General features: G+C 42.7%; 1 protein-coding gene across 3 annotated transcripts in view; it reads left to right on the forward strand.

The window, feature by feature from the left end:
- Window positions 1–10738: 10738 nt before the first annotated feature.
- The window catches only part of LOC113746930 (exostosin-1-like), an 84696-nt gene continuing 67551 nt past the window's right edge, over window positions 10739–27883 (forward strand). The window contains exons 1-4 of one of the 3 annotated variants that reach the window (XM_027284552.1): window positions 10739–10936; window positions 14128–14196; window positions 19275–19838; window positions 20988–21739. In XM_027284552.1, coding sequence (XP_027140353.1) covers window positions 19554–19838; window positions 20988–21739 — 1037 coding nt within the window. In that variant the 5' untranslated portion in view covers window positions 10739–10936; window positions 14128–14196; window positions 19275–19553. Of the gene's footprint in view, window positions 10937–14127; window positions 14197–19274; window positions 19839–20987; window positions 23341–27883 lie in introns of those variants that run through there. The other 2 variants (XM_027284551.1, XM_027284554.1) reach the window with 2 other exon arrangements.

Here is a 27883-nt window from a genome sequence, read left to right on the forward strand (position 1 = left end):
CTCCTGCTGAGTTTTAGTTTTTTTTAAATCATCTATCACTTGTGCCGCTCTCGTGTGATCATCATCATTTGTCATCCTCATACCTCCCATACATATCCAGTGTTTCCCTGCAGCTGAAACAAACCACTGTAAAAAGATCTAGGGCTCCTAAAGCTAAATGTCATAATCATAAAAACAAATTAATGCATCTGTGTGCGGCCAAAATCTACATGTCATAAACACCTCCTGGCTCTAATCTAAAACTTGGCAAGGCGTGGATCATTGGCAGAACTGAGGCGGCTGAACGACGCCTGGTTCCTCAAACAAACCATCTGTAACAGCACCCACCTGTCAATCAAAGCGTCCACGCTCTTAATCCTGCATAACTTTAAGCCTTAATATAATGTGAACAGGTGAGTTGTATATAAATTCACCCTCAGTACAGTTGTCATGAACGGGGAAATTAGCTACAGAGACCAAAACTGTTTTTTGTACCAGGCTGTAAACATGTTTATTTCTGCTGTGAAGTTGGACATTTGGACATGGGGACTTATGGAGACTGACTCACTTCTGGAGCCAGCCTCAAGTGGACGTTAGAGGAACTGCAGTTCTTGGCACTTCACTTTACTTTCACAGCCACGGAGGATAAGTCTTAAGCGTTCCCTCCTCTTAAGTAGCTCATAGGTTTCTCAGATCATGCTGGGTTTTATCAGCTGCATCCATAAATATTCCAAGTCTCTTGTGATGCTTTTATTCATGTTTCATGCTGAACTATTTGATATGTCTGGAAATATTTGGATCTTTGTGTTTGAACAATATTTAGCTGCATTAGATGAGTTTGTCAGGACTCATAAACCGAGAAAAAATAAATTTATACTCAAACATTCACTCAGAAACATTAACCTGGTTTATACGTGTTTCCCTTTTCCATCTTTTTCTTCCTGTTTCTGGGCCTGATTGTGCCTGTTTATATACGTGTGTCCCTGAGTGTGATTAATACCCCAGGAGATGGCGTGACATTTGATTTGGCAGGGCGTGGCTGGGGGGGGAGCGCTTACTCAGCACAAAACGTAAATCCCCCTCACTGATGGAGTGAAGGAGGAGGGAGGGAGACGATGAAATACACCGCTGACTCCTGGCGACTGAGCAGAAATGAAAACTCGGATGTTAAATACACGAATGCAAGTTTAGTTCAAGATGTGTCGTCTTTAGGAAAGACGTGAGATGAAAATACTGACAGTATATGATCACCTGGACAAAGTATGTGGATAACTAAACAGTGATTGTTTAAAGTCTAAAGGCTTTTCCACCAGATTGGAACCTGCTCATCTCTTGTTCATCCATATGAGCTGTATGAGTTTAGGAACCGATGGTGGACACATAGTTGGGGAGCGTCCTGTTTCGATTGGCTTCAGACTTTTGTGCTGCCTGGTCAGTTTCTTATTGCAATGTCATGTTGAAACAGGAAAAGGCCTGTTGCTACAAAGCTGGAAACACATTATTGTCTGAAACACACTGCACTAACAGATTTACTTTTGTCCAGAGGCTTCTCTTCCTTGTCAGCGTTTCCCTGGCTAACAAACTAAACTAACAGCAGCTATAGTTTGCAGCAGTTTACTTACTCTACATCAAGCGGTTCAGTCCAAAAAACACATGAAACAAATACAGCCATACTAAAAGTAGGCGTGCAGGGGTGTCCACATACTTTTGTCAGTGTAACTTTTCCAGCTATAAAGTTTGTTTCCTTGTTTCTTTGTGTTGCACGTTGTCAAATCATGCTGCATCCTCACGCCTCACAAACAGACTGTGGGATAGATCCACATACAAGCACAGCTCTAATATGACATGTGTCCTTTGTCATTGTTCCATCCAGCCGTGCCTACGCCGCAGCTGCGATGGCGACCCGGTGTTTTCAGGCGGTATCAAACACAGACCAGTTGAAAGTCAACGCAGAGCCCCCCCCCGCCCCATCCTCCCACTCAGTCCTTCAGCGTCTGCCAGCCTCAGCAGCCTCTCTGTCACTTTCTTGTGATTTATTCATAGCTGCACCAGGGGAAGAAAGATCAATAGTTTGTGAAAGAAAAATGAGTTAGCGTCAGAGCGCGAGGAGGGGAGGAAGAAGAGAGAGGTTCACTGTGAGTTCACACGGGATGTGAAAGTTGAGGAGGCCGTGCCAGAAATCTGTTGCTCGCTTCAACCTCGGTACTTTGGTGGCGCTTCTGGCTCAGAACAGTGTTAATACTGAAAAGTAACATTATCAGCTCTACTTATGACTCCCTGAGAGCGCTTATCTGTCACATTATGCTTCTGTTACACTTTAATAAAATGTCTCTTGGCATCCAACGACTGTGTCCAAAGTGTTTTGTTTTTCCTGAGGCCAGCATATTTTTGAGATGTTTAAAATGAGAGCGCCACGTATTTGCATAGACTATATAAATCATGGACGCAGGATCCGTGATGTCACTCATGTCGCTGTCTAAGTATCCTGACCCCATCGCCTCCTGGCTAATCTGACAAACAAGCAAAGACGTAGAGCTGTGGCAGGCTGAATGAAGTCTGAATGAAGCAACGCTCTTAATCCTGCATAACTTTAAGCCTTAATATAATGTGAACAGGTGAGTTGTATATAAATTCGCCCTCAGTACAGTTGTCATGAACGGGGAAATTAGCTACAGAGACCAAAACTGTTTTTTGTACCAGGCTGTAAACATGTTTATTTCTGCTGTGAAACATGGGGACTTATGGAGGCTGACTCACTTCTGTAGCCAGCCTCAAGTGGACGTTTGAGGAACTGCAGCTTTTGTTCAACGCTCTGGTGCAATCCTATCTCTTTCAGAAGTTTTGTAATCCTTGAACTGCAGTGTCTTTTTGGAGACAGTAAGAACAGTTATTGTTGTTGTTAGCATAGCACGGAGGACGTGTTTCTGACCTGCCGGGTCTTGATGGAGTGAAAAATAATGTGACAACACATTGCAGTGGAGTAACAGGAGCATAATGTTTGGAGGAACTTAAATAAAAGGGAAAGAAACAAGAGGAAGAAGTCAGGTTCAGGGGGCAGCAGCAGGCAGTAGGTGGAGGTGGGAGTACATGTCCATCCTCGACTTGCTGCAGCCATACATCTAAGACGGGGACACCTCCACCAGTTTCAGGCAGAATAGGTCGCGTGATGAGAATGTCAATGCGGAGGCTCTCCTTGAGTCCCGAGGAACACCGGTGGAGTTAGTGTAGCATACACAGTGCATCTGAAAAGAGCTGCTCTATCTGTTATGAGTCTGTGTAAAGAATTGTAATGATTGTCAGGAGTCGAGGATTCGGTTGAAGTACTTTAGTGGTTACAACCACGCCCCAATACCATTTAGCTGGCACATTAATTTACCTAATCATGATATATATTAGATTAATTATGTACCAGAGGTGCATCACCTCAAACAAATGGAAAAGCAGCATTCCTTTTGACCACAGAGTCAGTTAAGACTTCTGTTGTCTTTGCCTCCACCACCACCTTAGGAGACATGGCCCCCTTTAACATCCACCAGGGACCAGTTCCTGCTCGACCACTAATGGAGAAGCCCCCCAGCACATTAAAAAGTCTGAACCACCTGAATGTGGAGGCTTTATTCGTCCAATTCTGGAGGGGAATCACCCAAAGTTACTGAGCTGTGTTGGCTTCAACCCAGAAACAACTCAGACTGCTGGTCCTGGTGGCCAAGGATCGCAGTGCTGCCCATACAAGAGTTCCTCCAGTCCTAACTTACACTGTTAGGCCTTCCACCTGAACGTTGGCACAGTCAGTGCAGCTCACCACCTCCTCCAGGCCAACCCATGACCAAATGATGTGCAGCTTCCTGTTGTCACTGTCACATTCTCTCGCTTGTATGTTGCACAGACCTGCGCTTGAGGGATGGGTCCTTCACCGAGTCCTCTGGGGCAAATTCATCAAGGCTTCTCTGGCTGAACTTAGACACGGAGGAAACATGTGCGTCCCTTTATGTGTTGTAAAGCTGCTCTAAAGTTTCCACCAAATCTCCTTTATCATTTATTTATATGCATACAGCTTTTCTTTTTTTTTTTTTTTACTCTCTAAGGCTTTTATTTTATTCCTCTGTGGAATCCAAATCCATGCTGAGATTCAATGTGATCGGCTACATTCAAACTGAATTTCTGCCATGGAGCTTCTTACCAATCGAATTACAGCAGAAAAGAGAGACATCCAGCAGCTCCCCCCCCCTCGAGACTCTTCATTTCAGCGGTGATCAATGTGGCGTAACCGGCAAAACGTCCATGTCAGACCATCCCTCCGGGCGAGAACACACATGTCCGGATAAATAAAGGAGGTCAAGGCGGGAGGAGCAGGATGTTTATGTGCCGCATACATACGGTCATTTGTTCTAATCACATGGGTATCAATTACAGCTCACTCACAGCTTATTCTCTGCACATTAATCTTTTTTCTGGCTAGTGTTTTGGCACCTGGTTATCGAAAGAAAGAGCGAGAAAGACGAGGAGAGGGACGGAGACAGCAGCATTAAAGCAGATTCAGGGCTCCTGCTGAGTTTATTAGCAGAGCGCACCTGTTCACAGGCTACCGCAGGTGCAGACAAGGCCAGACTGAACGGAAATGTGTGTGTGTGTGTGTGTGTGTGTGTGTGTGTGTGTGTGTGCACTGGTCCAATCACCATGACCGTCTGCTACCAAACACCCATTTGTCAAGACAAACGAGTGACACAGGAAGGAAGGAAGGCGGATGAGGTGGCAAACCTCCAGCTACAGCCCCAAACAAAAACAAAAAAAAAGAGAGGAGAAGAAGAACACAGTGTACTTTATTACCTGGAAGTGAGAAAATGAGTTTTGTCAACAAATGGCCCATCTATTTCCCCTCACATCAATGGACTCGTGGCACTTGATTTATCTTCTCTGTATTGGAAGCAATGGAGTGAAAAAAAGGGGGAGAGAGTGATGAAGGCAGGGGAAGATGGGTTTGTGCTGCCTTTAAGTCTTGTGGGGAAAAGCATCGCGGCAGCTAATGTGTTTCACTGAGTGCACATCAGTTAAAGGCGAAGCTCTGATCAGGAAAAAGAAAACCACGGCATCTTAACCATCAAACAGTGACGTGAGCTCTTCTCTCACGACGGCTGTGGTGTTTGTTTCCATCGTCTAAACTGTGCTTTTCTTTTTCCTCTCTGTTTATCTGTTGATGCCTTTGTATTAAAGGTCCAGTGTGCAAGATTTAGCAGGATCTACTGGCAGAAATGGAATATAATATTCATAACTACTCATTATCATTATGTCTTTGTTACGTTACAGCCTTTGCTAAGGGAGGGTAGCACTAGGAGTCTATAACAAGGGAAGGGAAGCTCACCTGGGAGACACCTGAGAGAGCAGCTGAGGCGTTCAAACATATGATTTTAATATTTAAACTGGAGGACCGTGATATATATTTAATATTTTTTAGCTCGGAGTCTAGCTCATATTTGTTAGACTCTTTGTATTTGGCTTGCAGTGATTGTTTAGACTAGTCAGCCAAGAAACTGATATATATACAATCAGCACTAACATGTTTAATTCAATATAAACATGCTTATTTATGGATATAGATTCCAGTATAAAGGTCTTATTAAATGTTTTCTTTGTTATAGTTATGTGCTGCTGTTTCTTTGAGTTTCTCAACAAAGATAAGCCACTGTCTTCTCCTGATTTATTAGATTTTAGTTTACCAGTAACACTTGGTCACATTATCTACAGACACTGCGGGTCCTCTTCCATGCAGTCCACCATGTTGAACTATCATGTTTCTACAGTAGCCCAGATGGGACAATCCAAACTCGGACTCGGCTTGAAAGTTGGTTGCAATCTGCGACTTCACCGTTGGTCCTTTAAGAAGCTTATTTAAAATGTTTTTTACACCAAAGAAAGAGAAATCCCATGTCGTGGTTTTTGGTTTCCCCTCGTTTTGTATCTGTTACTTCACTTCTTGTCTTTGTTGTGTTTCCCGACACTTTTGATTGTCTGTTCCAACCTGATTCATTTTCACCTGTGTCTCGTTGTCCTGTCTTTGCTTAGTATTTCAGTCAGTTCTTACCATGTGTCAATCGCTCAGCCCTGTGTTTGTCCCTCACCGCTCTGTTTTGTGCTAATAAATCATCTTTGGACTGCACAAACTCGGCCTCCTGTGGCTTTGGGCTTTCCCTTGAGTCGCCTTTCTTGCACAAACGTGACAGTTGAGAGAGAGGAAATGATAGAGAACACAAGGAGGAAGTTAATTATGGTGAAATTTAGTTAAATTGGAGTTTCTGGGCCAGAACTGATGCTCATTTGTTTTTAAGACTAATGTATAGTTGGAGGGTCTGCGAGCTGAGATGTATTGTGTTTATTTCCTCTGCACACCTCCTGTGGCTCTGCAGCCAGCCATCAGTGTGTACTGCTCACTGATCCGTAATGTTTCTCCTTTTCCTATTTTAATTGCATTTGCAGCATGAATTATGCCAACAGTAACAATATGTGATGCATGCGTTCATGTAGATAAATGTATATCGGGGTTTTTTTTTTACCCTTTGTGACATCAGTGACAAACAGTAGAGCGGCTGGTTTTCTTTTGTGGTTTGTGCAACTGAGAAAATGTTTTTTATATATAGCACCAAATCATGACACCTTCCACATAGAGCAGGTCTGCACTGCACTTATTTACAGAGACCTAACAATGCCCACCATGAGCAATCACTTGGCAACAGTGGCAAGGAAAAACAACAAGAAACAAAGATGCACAGAAACAAAGATGATATTACAACCAGAAATATGATTAATAGAAGTATTAATGATGATGAAACCAATAGCATTTGTGGTGGATGTCAAGCAGGATGCAACCACGATCCCCGACCTAGGCAGAGCCACGATCTATGAGAACCTGCAAGAAAAACTCCAGGGAAGAAGCTAAACTAGCAACGTGCATTAATGGGAGATGATTGATGGATAGAGGAGAGGGCTCTGTGCATCACGGGAAGTCCCTTGGCAGTCTATGTAGTATATCTATGATAGCTTACAGATAATAACCCTTATTAAAGACAGCAGAGCTCTGAGGAAGGTGGATAAAAATAAGTCAGAGGCAGCAAGAAAACCAAGCAGCTCGGCAATCATACAAGTTTTTAACAAACCCCAGGGTTGGTGGTTTACATAATCTGACTTGTTCTGATGTTTCATAGCCTCATATACTACTCATATTTCTTGCCTTTTTACTGTAGTGACGGAGAGATGACGGCCAAAACTACAAACATGACACACGCTGTGTGAAATCCAACGTGGTTCTTTTTATTAAAAAAATATACATGAACTCTCCGGGGACACGAGCAAATAATAGTAAAACAGGAGAGTGTGAGGTGAAGAAAACTTTAATTGTAAAGGCTTTACAATTTCAGCATATGCTGTGTCTGTGTGTGTCTGAATGAATGCAAGTGCAAGCGGTGTGGATTCAGGTGTCATGTTGATCAAGATAATCACATATTACAGTCAACATCAACGTCATGATGCATGTTTTCCTGAATGCCCGCTTGCTCCTCAGATGGATTACCTACTAAATTATCCCTCTTCACAGACTCACTTGAAAATGCATGAAAACGTCAATGACAAGGCTACACATAAATATTTTACTCTGGTTAGTCACTGAGGCATAGCTCCGGCTATAAATAAAAACTTGTGTGTGTGTCTTCGCGATACATACCTATACACAGTATGTGTTGCGTGTGTGTGTGTGTGTGTGTTTGCAAGGAGGCTTTTAAAACAGAATATTAAAACATTAAAGTTGACAGAATGACAGAGTGCACTGCGCGTGGTGTTGTGGATAATTGAAATGCCAAAACCTCAAGATGGCCACTTCATTTTAACATGAATTTACAGCTTCCATCACAAGCCATTAATGCTGAAAATATTTTACGAGGGAATTCATTTATCCGAGCGAATATTCACGGTAACCAGTCATCGCCGCGTTGACAGCAACAGGGTCTCACCGCCGCTGCTCAGAGACGCATCAAGCGATGGAGAGTAAGGATGAATTTCACCGGCACCATCCCTAATTCTGCTTCACCTGAAGCTTTCTCTCGTGATAACTCTCTTTTTAAAAATAGAAAAATATTAAAGTTAAATAAATGTTTCAGTAAAGTGGGAATTTTAGGTGGAACTTTGGGCTCACTCACACACAACAAATGATTTGACTGATTTTTAGTAAAACTGGAGTTTCTTGATGGGCAGTAAAGTAAACTGCTGCTAAATGCAGCTGCTGTTAGCTGCTCAGCACCACTCAGTTAGCTGTACTGCCTGGACGTTGAGCTCAGAGCACTGGGGAAGTGTTTACCCCGGGAAGAGGAGGTTTTTAGGCCTGGGGCAGGAGGGAATGCAGAAGGGGAGGAACCTCGCAATGGGCACCAGAACCGGAGCCAGTGTAACCAGGCTCAGCAGAGGCAGAGCATGGTAGAGGCGAAGAGACAAAAAAGGACAGAGGACGAAAATTAGAACAGGAAAAGAGATTCAGTTAGGATACTTCCATTAGTACACATCTATGTAGTACACTGTGTTTTCGGCAGGGTAGCGTTGTCTCAATTTGAGTACGACCGCTGTGCACCTGCAACATTTTATTCAAGCGAAGCATTAGCTCCAACATTTCACTGCCAAAATATGAATATAAAACATATGTACAGCTGACAGTTGTATATTGTATTCACCACAACTGCTCCAACTCCAGCAGCTTCCTCTGTTGCCATTTGCACAGTGTCGGTGGTCACTCGCCAAAATGTCCAAGTATTCACAGCACACTACACACACACACACACGAAATAAAAGTCTGAAAGACAGACTTGCTGTTGGACTGGTTGGACTACCAGTTCGTCTCCTAAAGTGTCTCTAATCCCCTTTGTGGTACACACACACACACACACATGCCTTCTTTGTGTGTTTTATGGTCTAAGACAGAGAGGAAAGAGCGAAGCAGACAAAGAAATAATCAAACAAACAATAATATTCTTCTCATAAAAGGGAGGAAAAATAATAAAAGAGCCCGAGGAAAAGATACATAAAGTAAAAATGTAATGTGACAGAGGGCAGAAGAGTCACACACATACAGCACTCGTGCTCATTCCTGAACAATATCCAACTGACACTCCTGCACATTTTATTTCATTCTTCCCGGCGAACACAACAGACCTGCTCTTATCGGTGATATGACTTATATCATCTCCGTGGCGCTCTGTGTGTGCAGACAGAAAAAAGGACATCACGTAGTGGGAGAGAGAGGACGGTAAAATGAATCCCCACAGGAGGAAGTCATCTCTGCTCTTCAGTCTAATACATGTCATCTTGCTCCAGTGGTCAAATAGGATTGGCATTTATTTCAAAGGACATTATAAGAACTTCCATTTGAGATAAGCTGTGAACAAATTGGTGCTTTTTTTTTTAGACCGAGCAGAGCAGCCAACAGGCCTTAAAGAATGAAGTCAGAAAGGATTACAGCTCAAGATCTGTGGAAACTCTTAAGTCCATCAGTGAAATGACCATATTTCAACCACAGCACGTAGCATCAAAATGATTTCAGTTATAAAAAGTTACTTCTGTTGTTGCTTTGAAGGGTTAAACAATGATGGCAAATGGCTGGAAAAGTCTCCCTGAACATGTGGGCTCCCGTAACAACGCCTCCTCCTCCTCGCCCGATGAGCTGTTGTGACATTACAAGCCTCCTCTGACATTTCACAGTTTGGGCAAAAGGTCAGGAGGAGAGGAAGGAAAGAGAGGATTCCTGCTTCTCTTCACACGAGTCCTCGAAGCTCTTCCTTTTATTGATTGACCCTAATGTGTTTCTTCTGCACACACACACACACACACACACACATAAACACACACTGCCAGTGAGTGGTGGTGACAGAGCTGTGACTGAAGTGTCTGACTGTAAAGATGGAAAAGATATTAAGACGATTAAGAAAACGAAGGGTCGTATTATTATGAAACATAAGTTTGGTGTATTTGTACGACCTCAGCGTCGTTTTTTCTTCATGTCATGTTTTCTGTTTTCATTTCTTTATTTAACAGAAGCCATGCAGATGAACACTGTTACATACAGACATGCAGCAAACTGACCGTGTACCTGTGTGTCTGTATACAGTATGTGCATGTGTTTCATGACTTGTTATATACAAAGCTCAGGGGTGCTCAGCCTTTTTCAGCCCGAGGACCTCTTGGACGAGAGACAAACAGAACATGACCCACATGTAATTATTATTTTTTTTTACCATATCACATTTTTATATTTATATATATTATATAGTATATATTTATATATTGGGTTATTACCTTATTTATGACTGATAAAACGTTCATGCATAATTTATTTTAAAAAATAAGTTTTTGTCAAAGTAGATTATTATTGCATGTTATATTACATTTTATTTTGGTGAAAATTGTATGTGTTATTGTGACAAACATTGTCAGACCCCCTGCAGTACCTCTGCGGACCCCCTAGGGGTCACGGACCCCTGGTTGAAGACCCCTGCTATAACATAATTGCACATAAATACAAATTTTTTCATCTTTGTAAAGTTTGATCTTAAATCTCTATCACCACAAATCTTATTTCTGTACTTATGTTTCTTTTTTTAAGCATTTATATGGTTCTGCATTTATTTGTCTGTATGCTAATGAGGTGGGTGGTCCTTACATCAGTCTGACGCATGATTGGTTAAAGTGTCGCTGCCTTGTTTTAACTCGCGCACCGGAACTAAATGAAGGTGTGGACAGGTGTGTGTTCACCTTCATGGATGGAAAGTTCTGCACGAGCCGAACAATGACTGGCTGCAGTTTAATGTGGGACGGTTTATGCAGGATTAATCCAGCTGGACGCTGATGATGTGTGTGTGTGTGTGTGTGTGTGTGTGTGTGTGTGTGCGGCGCACAGCTGGAGATATTGCGCAACAGAGGAAATCAGGTAAGTTTGAGCATCTTTCTGAAAGCACGAGATGAAGTTTAACTTCCATAAACTTAAAACTTAACAATTACATTTATTTCTGTAGCACGTTTAATGCAAACATGCGGCCCGACGTGCGTCACACACACAGAAACAGATAATATAAATATAATTTGGCCGCTCAGTGATAAAATGAAATGCTTCATCCACTGTCTGTCTCCTCATCATTTGTGACTTCACTAAATGAAGTGTGGTCCACAGACTGTTGGACTGTTTGACAAGATGTAATTATGCTGTCTCTTTGTCTCTGTCTCTGTCTCCATGACGACTTGAGTTTGGAAAAATAATGGCCATTGATGCAACACTGTGTTAACAGTGTGCAGACGCTGTTACTGTCAGCCTGTATTCCATGTTCACTTTCATTTCACAGCAGCTGATGGAACAAGTGTACTGTGCTGTCTCTGTAGTCCTCGTCTTCTCCTTGAACGTTTCGGAGCCTGCATAAAGTTTTCTATAATCCTGAACTGAAACAAACAGACAGCTACAAGAGGAGCTTTAAAACAACTAGAAGTTGAATCAGACTTCTCTATCATGACTGCTGCTGTACTACAAAGACTGATGCCTTGTGCATTAACCCTGCAACTCTTGTTACAGTGCATAGTACACTTACACATATTTTATTTGATTGTATTTCTTAGTGTATATACAGCATAAGGTCAGAAGTGAAAGAGCCCAAAGAGGACGTTGACAGAGGAAGCGAAGGAGAGAAAATAAGAGCGTGAGCGAGCAAGAAGTCATCGGACAAGAGTCAATCCGGGTCTGACTTTTAGTGGTTGGCTATAAAAGGCCGAGACAGATGCTGAGCTTCTTGTTTGCAGTGTGGTCCTTTAGTACTGGGTCAGCTCGCCTCAAATCTCGACTGAGGTGATATCAAAGTTTTACCAGGTGCTCTCCACGATGGAAGTGCAAAACATGGCACGTGCGTCACTTGATGCACTTTTGTAGATGCGGGAGGCTTTTAGCTGTTCCGTTTGTTTATCATGATCCTCGTATGGATGATAATCACAGCCTCACTTTGTGTTTTGTTCGGCACCAGATGGTCTGAAAATGTGGATTGTTTGAAAATTGCAGTGCAGCCTCAAATCCTGAGCTGGAGGATCTGAACAGAACAGGACTAGATTATAGCAGCTAGTGGTCCAGCTGTCATTCTGTGTGTGTGTGTGTGTGTGTGTGACATTATGAGTTAGCTCGAGTCATTACATGAAACAATCACACACCAGGCCAGAGCCATTGTCTTTTATTTCTTGTGTGTTGTGTTGGGGTGTTGGAGGTCTACACGTGCTTCCAGCCGATGATGTGACTCAGTCAACGTTGTTAGCATTTAGATGGCTCCTCCTCACGGCATACTGAACAAAGATTTGGACAGAGTCGAATCATTTTCCCCTCCAACAGGAATCACTTCTCGGGTCGCCGATCATCTTTTAAAACTATTCAAACTTCACAGTCTGTGTAGTGGGACTTTAGTTTGAGGAGAGTCTGAGGAAATGAGCGGAGGTTTGCATGAAAAAATGGATTGCACAAAAGTCCTGCACTTATTTTTATCGGTTCAGGTCCAGTTTGTGTCCAGATCTTTGAAAAATAAGTCCAAAAGTTTTCTTCAGGAAAGAATTTAGAAGAGAGGAACGTCCAGACGAGCCACACAAGAAGTGTTTGCAACTAATTTCCTTGAAATATTATATTTGTATAAATAAATGTAGATTTTATAATATGTATATTTTGTTATTAGCTGGGAAATGAAACATAGTTTTTCCACCTTTCTTCCAACGTCTGTTCATATCAGCACTGAGAATATCTGCACAGCCTCACATAAGAGGATTAGTCCAGACGTATTCTTGATTTTTCTAACTGTGTATTTCGACACATCTCATAAAAAGACCAAAAGCAACAAGAGTTGATGCTAACAAGAATTGTCTCTGCACCTTAGAGCTTCACTGTTCACTAAAACAGATCAGACAGCCACACTGTTCCTCCATTTCTATGAACACACACACTGCAGTTTATTGTGATTAAATCCCACACACACATTCTGCTGCAGGAAATATAATATAATATAATATCAGTAGGAAACCAAACTACTGACATGGCTAAATTAGTTCAAATTACAAATAAACCATTCAGAAAAGTTTGTTTCAGGAAAGTGTCTGACACGTTTTCAAAGGTTGATGTCTTGGAGTTAGTGGCCGAGTGCTGCAGACAATGCAGAGGAGTCAAACACAGTTTTAGTTTTGGATTTTTTCATGCTATCGTTGACGGTAACATGAATGTAGGACATCTTTTAAATGTGGGCAATGCGTCGCCTGCAGCATGAACCAAACGTCAGCCTTTCAAAATAAAACGTTGCGGTGGTGTTGTGGCTTCTCTGGGGAGCATCACAAGTTCAGAGAGATGAGACATCAGAGAGGACGCCGTGTTTAAAAAAAGAACATAAAAGACTCTCTGGTCATCGCACTCCGTTAAGTTGCCTTCAGTTCACTCGAGGATCAGCTGCTGCTGCCGTGAGTGAAATCATCTCTAAGTTATTTTTGTCGCCTACAGCGATGCTAGAATTAGTCTCTGTCATGGATGTTTAGTGTATTATCTCTGCAACCAAACAAACTAATGGACATTTAAATGGACAAATCAGCAGAATACTCATTCTGTGTTTTATTCCATATTTTAAAATGTCTGTAGGTTTTACAGTGAAAAACTGCCAAGCGATGACAGTAAAAGACCGTAAAATATGCCATAAGATATTACAGTGATTAACTGTACTATTAACATTCTCTAATATAATATTTTACTAATTTTTCTGAATAAAATTCCTTGAAATGCGGTATAAATGTATAACTGTAAACAGTAAAAACTCCGTCATATTTCATGGCGTATTTTACAGTCTTCTACTGTCATTTTTTTTACAGTAAAATCTACAGACAGTTTTTACAGTGCAGTAAAATCAAGTCTGGATCACAAAAATACTGGATCACAGTCTCACCCTAAAAGCTGGAACAGGAGTGAAGACAGATTTTTTTATTTTTACTAACTGAGCTCTGAACTCTCCCATCAGCTTCCAGATTGATGGTGAGAATGAAGTGGAGGAAGCGAAGCGATGGACTGAGACTGGAAACAGATCAAAGTTGTCCCTCTCTCTCTCTGCCGCTCTGCAACCTTTTCAGATTTATCATCCCCTAATCGACCATGAAGCCATCAACACCGGCCAATCCTTCAGAGTTATCACAGTGCAGGTAAATGAAAACAGAACTTTAGTTTCAGAGAGAGACTGCTAGTGTTTCAGACAAATGTTGGCCTCTGCGTTCCTACAATTCAAAGTCATGTCGGTGGATTTATTTTGTTGTTGCACGGCCCGAGATTAAAGAAGAGAAATCATCTCTAATGTGTTGTTCTTCAAATAAGTTCAGAGCCTTCATTGGTTTTGAAATCCAGGATTTAAAATGCCCCCATTACCTGTGAACAACAGAAACACTTTTATAGCTTCGTTTAGAGGATGTTGAACAAAAATGTGATAAACGTCCAACAAAATCAACCTGGAAATAGTATTAGGAATGATTTTATAGGCAGTTCACTGTCTCACGTCTCACCTAAAGCCAGTATCAGGAGAGGAGAGGGGCCATCTGCAGTAAGACTTCAGATTAATGGCACAAATGAGAAAGTGGAAGTGCTGACACAATAGACTGAAAACAGGTCGAGTCGAGTACATTCCCCAAAATCGAAATTCCACTGAGATCAAGCTAAAATACACATGACTGCACTGTGCTCCGGCTTTATGTCTGACAGCTACACTGTAAAACCTGGAATATAGAAACACTGAATCTGAGAGCTAAATCAAAATGTTTGAGTCAGGTCAAAGTCTAAATCAAACTGGCGCTTTATCCGATTCGAGACAGAGATCTTATTTGTGTCTCTGTCATCGTGTGCAGAAGCTATAAAGCATCGCGCGCTGACTGGATTAATATTAATAGCATTAATGTGCTGTGTGCAGATGATTTGTCAGACCTCTTCCTGCCGGTACAAGGAGCAGCTTTATAAAGGCGTAAACAGGTTTGAAATGACTGATATACAGCATACAGGGAGAACTACGTAACTTTGTCCTCTGGGTGCGATCACCCTCGAGAAGTACTTAACGCTTTGTGGCACACACCACCAACTATTTGACAGATTTCTGGTGAAACTGGATCATATTTTTCATTGATGGACAGTAAAGTAAACTGCTGCAAACTATCTGTCTAACTAACGTTAGCCGGGCTGCCCGGACTGTTAACTCAGAGCACTGCGGGGAGTGTTAGTGTTTGGACCACAGGCGTTTTGGACCACTGGGAAGAAGAAGAGGAGTTCAGGCCTGGGGGAATGCCAGGAGTGGAGCTGGGCATGCGGGCAATATAAGCCTCTGTGGACATCATAATGACATGAGAGAGAGCGAGCGAGCTGCCAGAGTAAATGTGGGACTGACTTTTAGTGGTTGGTGAGAGCTTGGTGAAATAAAAGGCTGAAAGACAGACGCCGAGCTGGGCTGAAGTAAACTGCTGACAGCTGTAGCTGCTGTTAGATCAGTCCGTCAGCTTGGCGGTGAGCTCAGAGCGACGGGTACCCGTCGCTCTGAGCTCACCGCCAAGCTGACGAACTGAGTGTTTGTACCAACAGGCGTTATGGACTACCAGGAAGAAGAAGAGGAGGTAACCAGGCTCAGCAGCCTCTATGGACATAATGGCAGAGGAGAAGAGTAAAATGTGGGACTGACTTTTAGTGGTTGGCGAAAGACAGACGCCGAGCTGGGCTGACTGCTGTTGCTGACCTTGCTTGATGTTTGGTTGTTATGCTGTAACAGAGCCGGCTCACTGTAGGGGTCCAACATCCAGGCCTGTTTGTGGAGACTGTGATGAAGATCTGTTTCCACATCTGTGCAGACCAGAGCTGATGCCTTTCATGTTTGTAATGAGGGGTTTATCCACTGCACTGTAACATCCTCTCTGTCACTGTTGATGGACTGTCACATATCACACTTTACTGATGTCTTTCCTATAGCTCTAAATGCAAATATTACAGTCACCGTTACCGCTGAAACACGAGCCAGTCGAGCAGTCTTTCCGTGCCTCCACAGCGAATCTGCTTTCAAACCTGTAGATCCTTAACTCTAGTTACCTGGATACAAAATCAGCATTCACTGGGCCTGCTCAGCATTTTTTTTATAAATGCCACAGAGCATGGCTGGATGTGCATGGTGTGTGGAAGCATCTGCATTTGTTATGCTTCTCATTTATTCAGATTTATCCTTTTTTAAATTGTCTCCTGTGCGTTACAGATATAATAAATACTTGGATAATAAACAGAATAATATAAAAATCTAGTATAACGCTGTAAAAATAGCAAGTTATGAATAATTTTACTTACTTTACCTTTGCTGTTATTTCAGTATTCTAGGTAATTATAAGTTAAGTAGTCCTGAATTCAAACATAAAAGTGAGTATCTCTTCCTCCACTGTGTACACCAAGATGTCATTTCTACTTTTGAAATTATCATTTGTACCCAGATCTCTGCAGTAAATGTCTGAGTAACACAAATAATCCAGGCTGGAGTCTCGTGCACAGACGATGGGGCTGAAGTGAGAACATGAACCACAGGATGGCGCTGTTTGCTACATGATGTGCCTTTTTCACATGTGGAGTCACAGCATCTGTAAACTCCCCTCTCTCTAATTTATGAGATAATGACATCTATTTAAATCACGAGCAAATTTAATTTTATTCAGTCAATGGCTTCCGGACAAATAACAGCAACACGAATGAAGCGGCGGAAAGACAAGTGGTCAAAGTTGATGAATTGGGTTGTATACTGGAATCGTTAGGAGATTTAATGAGCTAAGACTTAATTAAAAGTGCAAAGGTTTGCATAAGAGTCAGTTCACTAAATCCTGACAAATCCTTTTAACATCATTTGCCACCAAATCATCAGAACCTGAAGGAGAGCCTGCAGCCTGTTGGTGGATCGAGGAAGAGAAGATTTAATTTAGCGAATGTGACAGATTACGTGTAGATCACTCAAACTGCCTAACAGCCCCTGAAGTGTACTTTAATTCTGTGTAAATGATCAACAGTATAAACTGGCTGATGGAGCATCTGGTCATGCCTTGAGAGTGAACGTTCATTTCACATCTTATTGAAGCAAGCTGCATAACAGATGCATCCGAAAATGCAGAAACTGTGTCTTTAAGTCGTCTTTAACTCTTAATTTAACCCCATGTTTGGTTAGAACGCTCACAAATCCTAAATTTGCAGATTTCTGAATGGAGTTTGGTTCCCAAATTGAAACTAGTGATAACACAAGCAAGGTTAGAGGTGATCTATTTTTCAAGTTCCAGTTGGATTAATCCAGTTTCCAGTGGCTTAACTCACCTTTAAACTGACAGAGATGCTGAGTTATGACAAGCTCCCACACCTTAAGAAGAAAATAGAAACACATCTATTTCAAACCTTCACATTGTACTGGAGCAACTACAAGCTGCAGAACAGATGCATCATAAAAAAGCATGAACTGTGGTTTTTAAGTCATTTTCTTTTAACCCCATGTTTGACGATAACACTCACAAATCCTAAATTTGCAGATTTCTGAATGGAGTTTGGTGCCCGAATACAAACTAGTGATACCCTATCAGAGCCAGCTGAACATCCCCATGCATGCTCCGACCCCCCCAGCCTGCCCAGCTCGCTGCTGTCTGGCTTATCCGCGCTGCCGCCGCTGCTGCTGCTGATGTTGCTGGATGCTGCTGGATGCTGCACGGTGGCGCAGCCCCAGATCCAGCTGAAGATTTGAGGGCTGTGAGCACAAACGGGTCTGGTTTGGAAGCGAGTCAGTCAGGATGGAATAACCCAGAAGACCCCTCCGCACACACTCGTGGTGTTCATTTGATCCGTCCCTTCACCTCATTGATAACAAACCTGCTGTTTGCCGTGCAGCGGACCGTCAGTCGCTCCTAATAGGATTTTTTTTGTTATTGAAGCGCGCCTCTCCGGATCAGGTGCGCCGGCATTTCCTTAACTTACCTGGGATGATGATGATGTATGCGTATTTTTGTCCGCGCGCACAGGTGGGAGCGTGGATGTAAATACCAAAGTTTGGATCATCTGTTACCGGGAGATTTTCTCTTTCTGTGCGCAGGGGATTTGTTGTGTTTTTTGGAGATGTACGCGCTTTGTTTGACACAGCAGCTCATTGTGGACGGATGCTGGCAGACGGTTGCGTGTCTAAATCCACACCTTGGATACCCGCCGCGCGTCTCCGCGTGAAAAATCACCCCGTGCTCCTTTTTTCTCGAGGAAAGTTTGTGACTGGGACGCGGTGGAGGATGAAGGCAGCGCACCGTTTCTGGCTTCCCGACGGACGCAGAGCTCAGTGACTGCTGCTTTCCACACGTTTTTCTTTGTTAATAACAATAATCTGATCATTTTCCTGGATGGATTTGTGATCAGGGGTGTGTGTGTGTGTGTAGCTGGAGAATGTGTATCCAAACTGTGGAGTCCTGCTCAGGCTGGAGGGGAGCGGATAGCCCGATCCCTTCCTGGGACCACAGGTGTTCCCTGTAAACAGGTAGGTTACGCTGAGCGGAGAACAAATCGGACACGTTACTATTTGGCGATGGCTTATCTCGTGGCTGCGCACCAAACTCCATTCAAAAAAAATAAAAATAAAAAAATCCTGCAGTTTAATGCTGCATTGTTTATGGAACATGATATTTCTCATTCACCACATTATACCCTGATGAAAAACACAACGTACCGCTGCACACCGGCCACTGTGCACAGTTTGAAAAAGTTCCAGTTTTGCAGAAAGAAATGTGCAAAAAACAATTTATATTTATTTACGATTTATAAACATGTATTAATATAATAAATGCACAAAAAAAACAACAACGCAAAAGCTTATAGAGCTGCAACCTTTTGCTTGTTTTCTCACTGCAGCCAAATCCGTAAAAACGCGTCACTGACCTGCTCTGATGATGCATACGATATTAAAATGATGTCTTTAATTACACATCAGGCAGTCAGCTCTGAGGGAACAGACCACTACTCGTTTCTTTGTTAAAAATAAGACAATATTTCAAGATATCTGCACTTTTCATGGACGATATGATCGATTTTGAACTCTTAACTCATGCATGAGTTTTTTAATGCATTCATCTGATCAGCTTTGCACACACTGATTTTGTTCTTAGTAAATCTTTATTTTGTTTTAAGAATCCAGATTTGTTTGAGACTTTGTTGCTAATTTAATCCAATTCGTTTCCTCTTTCTTTTATTTTCTTTTTTTTAGTGACTCCAAATCCCAAAATGCCGAGCTGTGGATAGAGGGGCTGCCCTGAGGGTCGAGCTGACCAGTGTCTACCTCCTTGCACCTCCTCTCCTCATCATTTCCTAGTTCCTTGTCCTCCCTTCTTTACTTTGTGTCCCCCCTCTTCTCCCCTGCACCACTACCAGTCTCTAACACCACCTTCCTCCTCCTCCTCCTCTTGTCGTCATACCTCCCTCCTGTCCTCTCTTCCTCCCTTGTTGTACCCACCACATCCTCCTCTTCCTCCCCCCCACAGCACACATGCAGGCTAAGAAGCGGTACCTGCTCGTGTCTGTGGGGGCCGGTCTTCTCTTCCTCATCTACCTGTGGGGTCTGCAAATCGGGGACTTCCAGCAGCAGCCATACCAGTACAACCAGTTTCCCCAGTACCCCCAATACCACCAGCAGGAATATCAGTACTACCACCAGGGCCAGGACGTGTACCAGCCACAGCCCTTGCCCCAGAGAAGCCCGTCCAGACCCCCCAGGCACTGGCTGGGGTCGACCCAGCTGCTGGAGCCGTACCTGGAAGGGGGAGAGCAAGAGGTAGACTGAAGCCGTTCAAAATATAAGAAACAATGGAGAATATTTGTTATATAATTCAAAGCAAAAAATAAATCTAGCAGCTCATTTGGCACAATATAAGAATACTCAATTACAAGTTCAAGTTAAAGTCCTTCATTCAAATCCACAAAACTGGTGTCAGCAAAATGTTGTGTAAAATTAAAAGTATTCATCATAGGAGCCTTTCTTAGTGTTATTTTAAATGGTCAAAGAAATAATGGTAATATAAAAAAAGGACTATACATTTCTACATGATACAGTAGCTCAAGTCAATACATTCTTAAAAATTCATGGTTTTAAAATTGAGTTAAAGATGAGCGATGAGCTTGCAGGGTGCGTTCAAAGCTTTAGGGCAGTGTTTGCTGGGGGGCGTCACAAGATGATTAAATGTGTGATTAACAGATACAGAAATGAGAAGGAAACTTTCTGCAACATGTTTTTTTTCTCTCGCTTTCCTCTGTTATTTGTTTCTTTTTTTGCATGAATACTTGATGGAGTGATGGATGATGGGTGTCAGATCAGACTATGACATCTCGGAAGCCTTGGGTTATCATTTGACGACGATTTAGCCTTTGGGTGCAACAGCCAATGTTTGAAGGCTTCTTGAATTGCCAGAGGATGTCCGGTCAAAGACTTCCTCTGCAGTCAGATTCATTCACTTGATACGTGAGAATGACAAGAAAGACTAGTGTCTAATGTCTATGAACAGGTATCTACATATACATATAAAAAGCTAAATCATTTCTAGACGATTGCTGAGAGGTCCTGAGATTGCATTTCAACTATTAGACAATACGACAACAAATGGAAACCAGAACGTGTCTGATACCAAAATCTTGGTGCCCACAGGTTCTTAATTCATATGCAGATATCTGTTTTTAGAGATGAATTGGTAAGAGGATGAAATATGGTCCAGTTGCTTTAATGGATCATGGGTTGGGATGGTTGAGGACTGATGTTTTAGAGGCGTCAAAGACAATCACCATTCGTCTTCTCATGTAGACTTGTTTTCTGAGTTGTTGTAGCTCAGTGATGCAACAAAAACAATTAAACCCCAAGTCAGCATTGATGGAGATGTAGTTTTAAAGCTTTGTGGGTTATCCTAATATCTGTGTTTATATCTGTGTCCAGGAGGACAGCCCTCAGCTCCATCACCAGCACACCTCGCCCCGAGAACGTCGTGCGATCCGCGACAACATCTACAAGAACAAGCGCTGCCGCATGGAAACCTGCTTCGACTTTGCTCGCTGTCAGTCGGGATTCAGGGTTTACATCTACCCTCCTCAGAGAGGGGACGAGATCTCCGAGACCTACCAGAAGATCCTGTCGTCAATCGAGGAGTCTCGCTTTCACACCACGGACCCTTCTCGGGCCTGTCTTTTCATTCTCGCCGTGGACACGTTGGACAGGGACCAGCTCTCGGCTCAGTACGTCCAGAACGTCAGGCTCCGCATCCAGAGCTTGCCGATGTGGAACGATGGCAGGAACCACCTCATATTCAACCTCTACTCTGGCACCTGGCCGGACTATACAGAGGATCTTGGCTTTGAGGTGGGACAGGCAATGCTGGCCAAGGCAAGCGCAGACGTGGTCAACTTCCGACCCAACTTTGATATCTCCATCCCTCTGTTCTCCAAGGATCACCCGCTAAAAGGAGGGGGCATAGGTTATCTGACACTCAACAATGCACCGCCCTCCAGGAAGTACCTGCTGGTTTTCAAAGGGAAGCGATACCTAACTGGCATCGGTTCTGAGACGAGGAATGCTCTGTATCACATCCACAACGGGGAAGATATTATTCTGCTGACCACATGTAAACATGGCAAAGACTGGGAGAAACACAAGGACTCTCGTTGTAACAGGGATAATGAAGAATACTCAAAGTAAGACAATGCTTTTTGATCCTATCTTGTTTACGCTGCTGCTGGCTGTGCTTTGATTTCCATTTGAAAAGAGGTTCAGCGCTCTGAAGATCTATCAATTAAGAGGATTTATTAGAGACTCGCGTAGCCCGTCTCACATTTGTAGTCTTTTGCTGGCGTCTTCATCACTGCTGAGTTGGTTTGTCGACAGCCTGCATTTTAGCAGACATTAGCTCTGTGGCAGCTATCTCATTATCGGCTCTTATTTGCTGCCGGTTGTTTCGAATGCAGTGTGTTTGTACATCATTACATCACAAGTGCTCGTTGTGTTTGTTGTGCAGAGATGTCGCCGCTGTCGATCTTTACAAACGTAGTTTATTGGCTTGGAAACTCTCCTGCTCCAGAGCGTTGTGGACTTGCTGCTGCTGCTGCTGGTCTTCTGTATTTGAATGAAACAGGTTGGACACTTTCATGTGCATATTTTCACAATTGTCAGGGGAGTTGAGCGTCACTGTCGCTGTGCTCCTGAGACAAAATGCTACGAAAATGCGAGCGCATGCTGCTGTAAGTGTGTGTACTGTACCTAGTGTGTATGAATGTGTGTGTGTGTGTGTGTGTGTGTGAGAGGAGCAGGAGAGCAGAGAGACGGTGACTGTTGAGAAAAGGAAAGTTTTGTCAGCTCAGCAGTTGGTCGAGAGAAAAGTGATCCGAGCCGGCGAGGGGGAGTTCACCTTTTTTGAAAAATAGTTTTTAGTGAGAGCTGGCAGCTGAAAGAAATGGAACCATTGCATGTGGAGTGAAATGGAAACAACATTCTCTCTCAGCTTCTCTCGCTTTTTCCTGGATATGTTAGCCCCAGAGTCATCTGTTGCATATTTTAAGGTTTAGATTTTGGTGAGACCCAAAGGAAAACCAGCGTGTATCCAGGATCCTGCCAAGTTCTGCCAAACAGCAGCTGGGATTTTACAGCGAGCACCTGCTCGGGTGTCGTCTGCAAATCCAGCTCCATTGTAGCGCCTCTATATCGGAATTTAAACAATGACTTTGAGTGTAAACGCTGATTTTTAGCTTTGACTGTGTTGCAGAGGGTTTACGTCATATCGGTGTAGGTTAGTCTGGCAGGACAACGATCCCAAACATACAACAACAGAGTGGGTATTTAGCACAAGACCGTTCAGAGTCCCTGAAACGAGCTGCAAGGCCTGGCTGGGGAAGAATCTGTGTTTCCAGGGGTTAAAGACTTCAGACAATCCGGAGTTTCCCTCGGGAACAGGTGGCAGAAACAAAGGTCTCCACAAAGCAGCAAAACATCAATAATGTCTAACTCTAAACTCGCTTTAACTTGAGGCAGATCATCTTTTAGTGCTATTGCACGATTTGTGAAGATTCATTTTGTAGATTACTATTATTGTTCTCAGGTTTAGAGAACTGGCATAATTGAATTATTGATAATTGTTTTTATTTTGTTATGTCACTGTATTGCCTGTAATATCAGTTACTTGATTGTTAAGACTGGTGGAGTGACATGAAGTTAAACCTTGTCGTGATGTGTCACACATGTTGGTCAGTGTTCAGTTGTCCTACCGTTGACACGGACATTAAAGTGACCACGTTACGCAGAAGATGTCGTCCCCCGTGCGTTCGCTCGACCCACAGCCTGAAAAGTGAAGTTTGTAGTTGATGCTAAGAGTAACCAACATCCCACTATAATCAGAAATGTTTCATAATCCTGCATGTCAGTGTCGACACCGTGACGTCCTGTTCTGGTTATTTACTTAAGTCAGCGTAAAATGTGTTTGATCGATCATTTCTGTTCGCTCGCAGGATTCAGACAAAACCACATACAGTAAATCTCGTCCTGCTCTTTTGCCCTTTCTTCTGGTGTGAGCTGTGAGTGTGTGGCTCTGAAACCCGCCAGTCACTGACTGTACAGTATAAAGTATGGCAGTACATTATACATTTTGGTCCTCTTGGATTGTGACATGCAAAGTAGGACTGCATTTCCACAACAGTTCGTCTGAGATCTGCTGCTGGAGTTAGAAAAGCAGCACAGCTTAAAGTGTGTCATCCTGCCGGTGGATTGCGGCGTGTTCCTGTAACCGCGGGCACATAATTGTATTTGTATTTGTGCCACAGGCTCGTATCAATACTTTATCAGCTGCAGCCCACATGCTGAGAGTACACATCTCTACAAAGCAGACTGAATTCTGCAATATGCAACTTTTCTCAGATAAAAATAACAAACGGGGCAATATGATCATTGCGTGACTGCGTTTGATCCCCGCGTACTCTGCTGGCCTTAAACTCTCTCTTCAGTTTCTCTGTTTAAAGACATTTAATTGCTTATTTTCTACAGCTATGTCTGTTGTTTGACATTATAACAGCACCAACAATGCAGGAAAGCTTTTTCTTTAACCGTCTGTATATTAACAGGATGCCTGGAGTGCATAAAAATGTACTCTGTGTATTAATGAATGTGTTGTTGTTGTTTTATGAGCTCTTGGCAGCAGCTTTTACAGTGAAGGAAAAACAAAATGGTTTTTAGTTCCAGTATAGGCGACATAATCCACATAAAAGGTGCTGTTTTTCACACCTGGAAGGAGAAAATCACACCATCTTCTGTGTCAAACACAAAGGGTGATAGTCAGTAGAGTGCATTAATGTGCTTCTTCGATAATTAAACTCTACATTAGTCCGTTCTCCGTCCCAGACAGGCATTGGCCTGATTATATCCAAAACCAAAGAGCTTATTCTGACAGTGGCATTGAGTCTAGCTCCCATTTGTTTTCACTTCTGTCTGTCATTTGACATATTTCAAGGAACTTATGAAGGTTATCATGTCTCTCACTTTTATATATATATCTATGAAAAGAGTCAGCACTTGATTTCCGTCGAGTTTTTGAACTCAAAAGAAGAAACAGAGGGACAAACCAGACGGGACTTTGAGCTTTGATCCAAACATAGTCTGATGTTTGATTTTTAGCAACACCGAGCATGTGATTCATGTTGTTGATGCTTGATTGTCTCCCGGAGCTGGGAAGTCACAGGTATGATTGGTGCGTTCGGGGTAAGAGCTGAAACTCCCTCCGAGGTATGCAGACTCTCTGTCCTGTAAGTCATTAAGAAGCTGATTAGATTTCTGTTTGTGGTCGTGTCATTTTTTCTTCTCTAAATGTTGCTGTTGTGTTCTTAAATTGCTGAAGATGTTTTCTTAAGCTGCGGTGCGTTAAGCTCTCAGGGCCGCGGTAAAAAAGCATCCATTGTATGAAAAACTAAATTACAGACAGACTTTAGAGACACTAGAACTCACAAGGACACAGACAAAGACTGGATGTGCAGCCGGCTGTGGGTGGAGACAGGTCTCACATTTTGTTTGAATGGAAAAAAAAATTAAAACTTTTCACCAAAGCATTAATTATATAATCACTTATCTGTGTTTTTGATTGTGTTACTGCAGTCAGGTTCTGGGTTTGAATCCCACCATTGGGGCCTTTCTGTGGCTCGGGAGTTCATAGCCGGGGCTTCCCGTGTGGAGTTTTTGGGTCACCCTTGTGTCTCCATGGATTCTCTGTGGAGTCCAAAAACATGCAGGTTAATAGGTGTGAATGACTCTGACGTCTCTATTGACGAACTGTACAAGATGTACCTCACCTCTCGTCCAATGTTAGGGATAAGTCGTTATGGAAAAATGGGTTTTAATAGTTATCTATGCCTTCTTGAAGAATGTTTGTCTGTTTCAAATAAATGAAACTGCATTGGCTGCCATTCAAGGTGCCAACTGCTGCATCAGTTTTAAGAGCTAACCATTCAAGTGTCTTGCCCAAGGACACTTGCATACTAGAATACCAGCAAGTTTCCCATTGTTTAAAATTCTTAAGCATGTCTAGTGCTATATAAATACTTTGAAAGCATTTATAGACAATGAATAATTGCATACACCACCCAGGTAGGCCATGATCCGTTACCTTAGTCTGTCTGAGTGATGCACAGCCAACCTGAGACTAAACCCAACACGAAACATCCTGAGAAGAATGAAAGAGGCGATATTAAACTATATGGAGGTGGTGTCTGGTACTTAAAACCACAAATATAAGTAAATGTATTCATAGTGACATTGTAAAGATTGTGGGTGAAACGTGCTTCTTCTGTCTGTTGCTGTGTTGTGGGGAAGTTTTGTTGGGGAATCTGCTGTAGCACCCGGGCACCACAGACTCCCTCAGGACCCCACAGAGAGTAGCAAGGAGAGGGAATAGGAGGAGGGAGACGTGGGGTGGACTGGAGGGGGTGCAGAATATGAGAGCAAAAGAGGAGGAGAGGGTTAGGAGGGTGTTTATCCTGAAGAGCTCCTGAAACTCTGCTGATGGCCTCAAATAATGTTTTTTAAGTAACTTTCCCTTCAATTATGTAGAAAACAATCTGCCATTCCTCTGAAGCAGGCCTGGACAATCTGTTCCACAAAGGACCCGGTGTGGCTGCAGGTTTTTGTTCCAGCCAACCAAGAGTGCACAGTTTGACCATTCGACTCTGTGAAGATTGAGATCAGTTGATTAAATGAGTCAAGTCTGGTGTGCTGCTGCTGCTGCTTGGTTGGAAAGGAAACCTGCAGCCACCCCGGCCCTTTTGTGGAACAGATTGCCCAGGCCTGAAGGGATGAGTCAATTTGATGGTTCTGTGCCCACCGGGACAAAAAGTTTTCTCCTGAGAGACGCAGCTTCACAATCTTTTTGAATCTGGATTTTGTGACGGAGGAAGCCTTTCTCGTGTGTGTCGCTGTGCTGCCTGTGCTGGTGTTTTACACACAGCACATCGATACAGATATCACCCAGTGCAGTCGACGGGGGGATCCTTACACAGCAAGGCTCCCTGATGGGAACAGAAACCGACGAGGATCTTGAAGCCTCGGGCGGTCGATAATTGCCCTCCAATTGAATTAAGCTGTGAATGAAGGGGGTAGATAGAGATCTCACCTCCCACTGAGCGGAGCTGGATTGAACTCAGGCTGTTATTTTATTTTTTTAATTATTTATTTTTTTTACTGTACATAGATAACAGCCTGATTCTCCAATTAGAGCTTCGCTCTCTCAAGTGTCTTTAAGTGTCTCTCCAAAGAATGTTTGATACCCGAGGCGGAGGGCTCGATTTTTACAGAGCGGCAGATGAAAAGCTTAATTCAGATCGCCGTCACGTCTTTCATGAGAGCTTTCATGGTCGGAAAAGAAGAGGGAAGAAGAAAATGTGATGAGAGGTGTCCTGCTGACTGTACAATAAAATCCATAAACATCTCCCTTCTTCTCCTCATCTCCGCTCATCGACCTCCTCTCTATCTTGAAGCTATTTTTGCTCCTTGGTTGCTTCATTCTTTGCTTCAGTGTTTTAAAAAGTAACTTGCAGGCCCCGTGGCAGTGCAGACAGATGGCCTTTTAATGCCACAGGATGTTTTGTTTTATTTTACTAAGAAATTAAATACTGCCAAGTTTCCTGGAACTGACAAACAAGTCCTCAATGCATCTTAAAAATCAGTGTGAATGGATGGATTTTCCTGAAGGTGAGTGAAGAAAGTATTATGTCATAAAAACAAATAGCTTTATGAAAACTGCTATTACCAGTGGTGGTGGAGGAGGTATGAGGTATACTTAAGTAAAAGTACAAATACCACTGTAAAAATACTCAGTTACAAGTACAAAAATACGTAAGTGAGTCTTTATTTTTCAGCCTTTACTGGAATTATGTATAGCAGTGCACCTACATGGTGATGGAAAGAAGCAACAATAAAGAAGAATAAACGATGTTGAGTTGAGCCAGAATAATAGAATCACAAAGATGTTTTAAAAATCAACATATACTTTAACGTCTGTATGATTTAGTTGGAATCTGGTTGTGTAGTCGTGGATTGTAACCCCTTTCACTTGCCTAATGGAGAAACTACAGTGGCTGTTAAACGTGTGGAAAACACGACATATCTAGATCCGGTGTTTGGTTTGTCCGTTTGTGTGCTACTGTAGAAACATGGCAGACGAACGGCAGCATCTGTAAATATTAAAAGTCTTCTAAGGTAACAAAAACCTAACGGTTCTCATTTTCAGGTGATTACACACCATTGAAAACATATTATATTCAATTTCTGTGTAAATAGAGCTGACTCTGAATCTTACACACCTTTTTAAG

Source organism: Larimichthys crocea, chromosome XI (assembly GCF_000972845.2).
Source record: "Larimichthys crocea isolate SSNF chromosome XI, L_crocea_2.0, whole genome shotgun sequence".
Classification (NCBI taxonomy): domain Eukaryota; kingdom Metazoa; phylum Chordata; class Actinopteri; family Sciaenidae; genus Larimichthys; species Larimichthys crocea.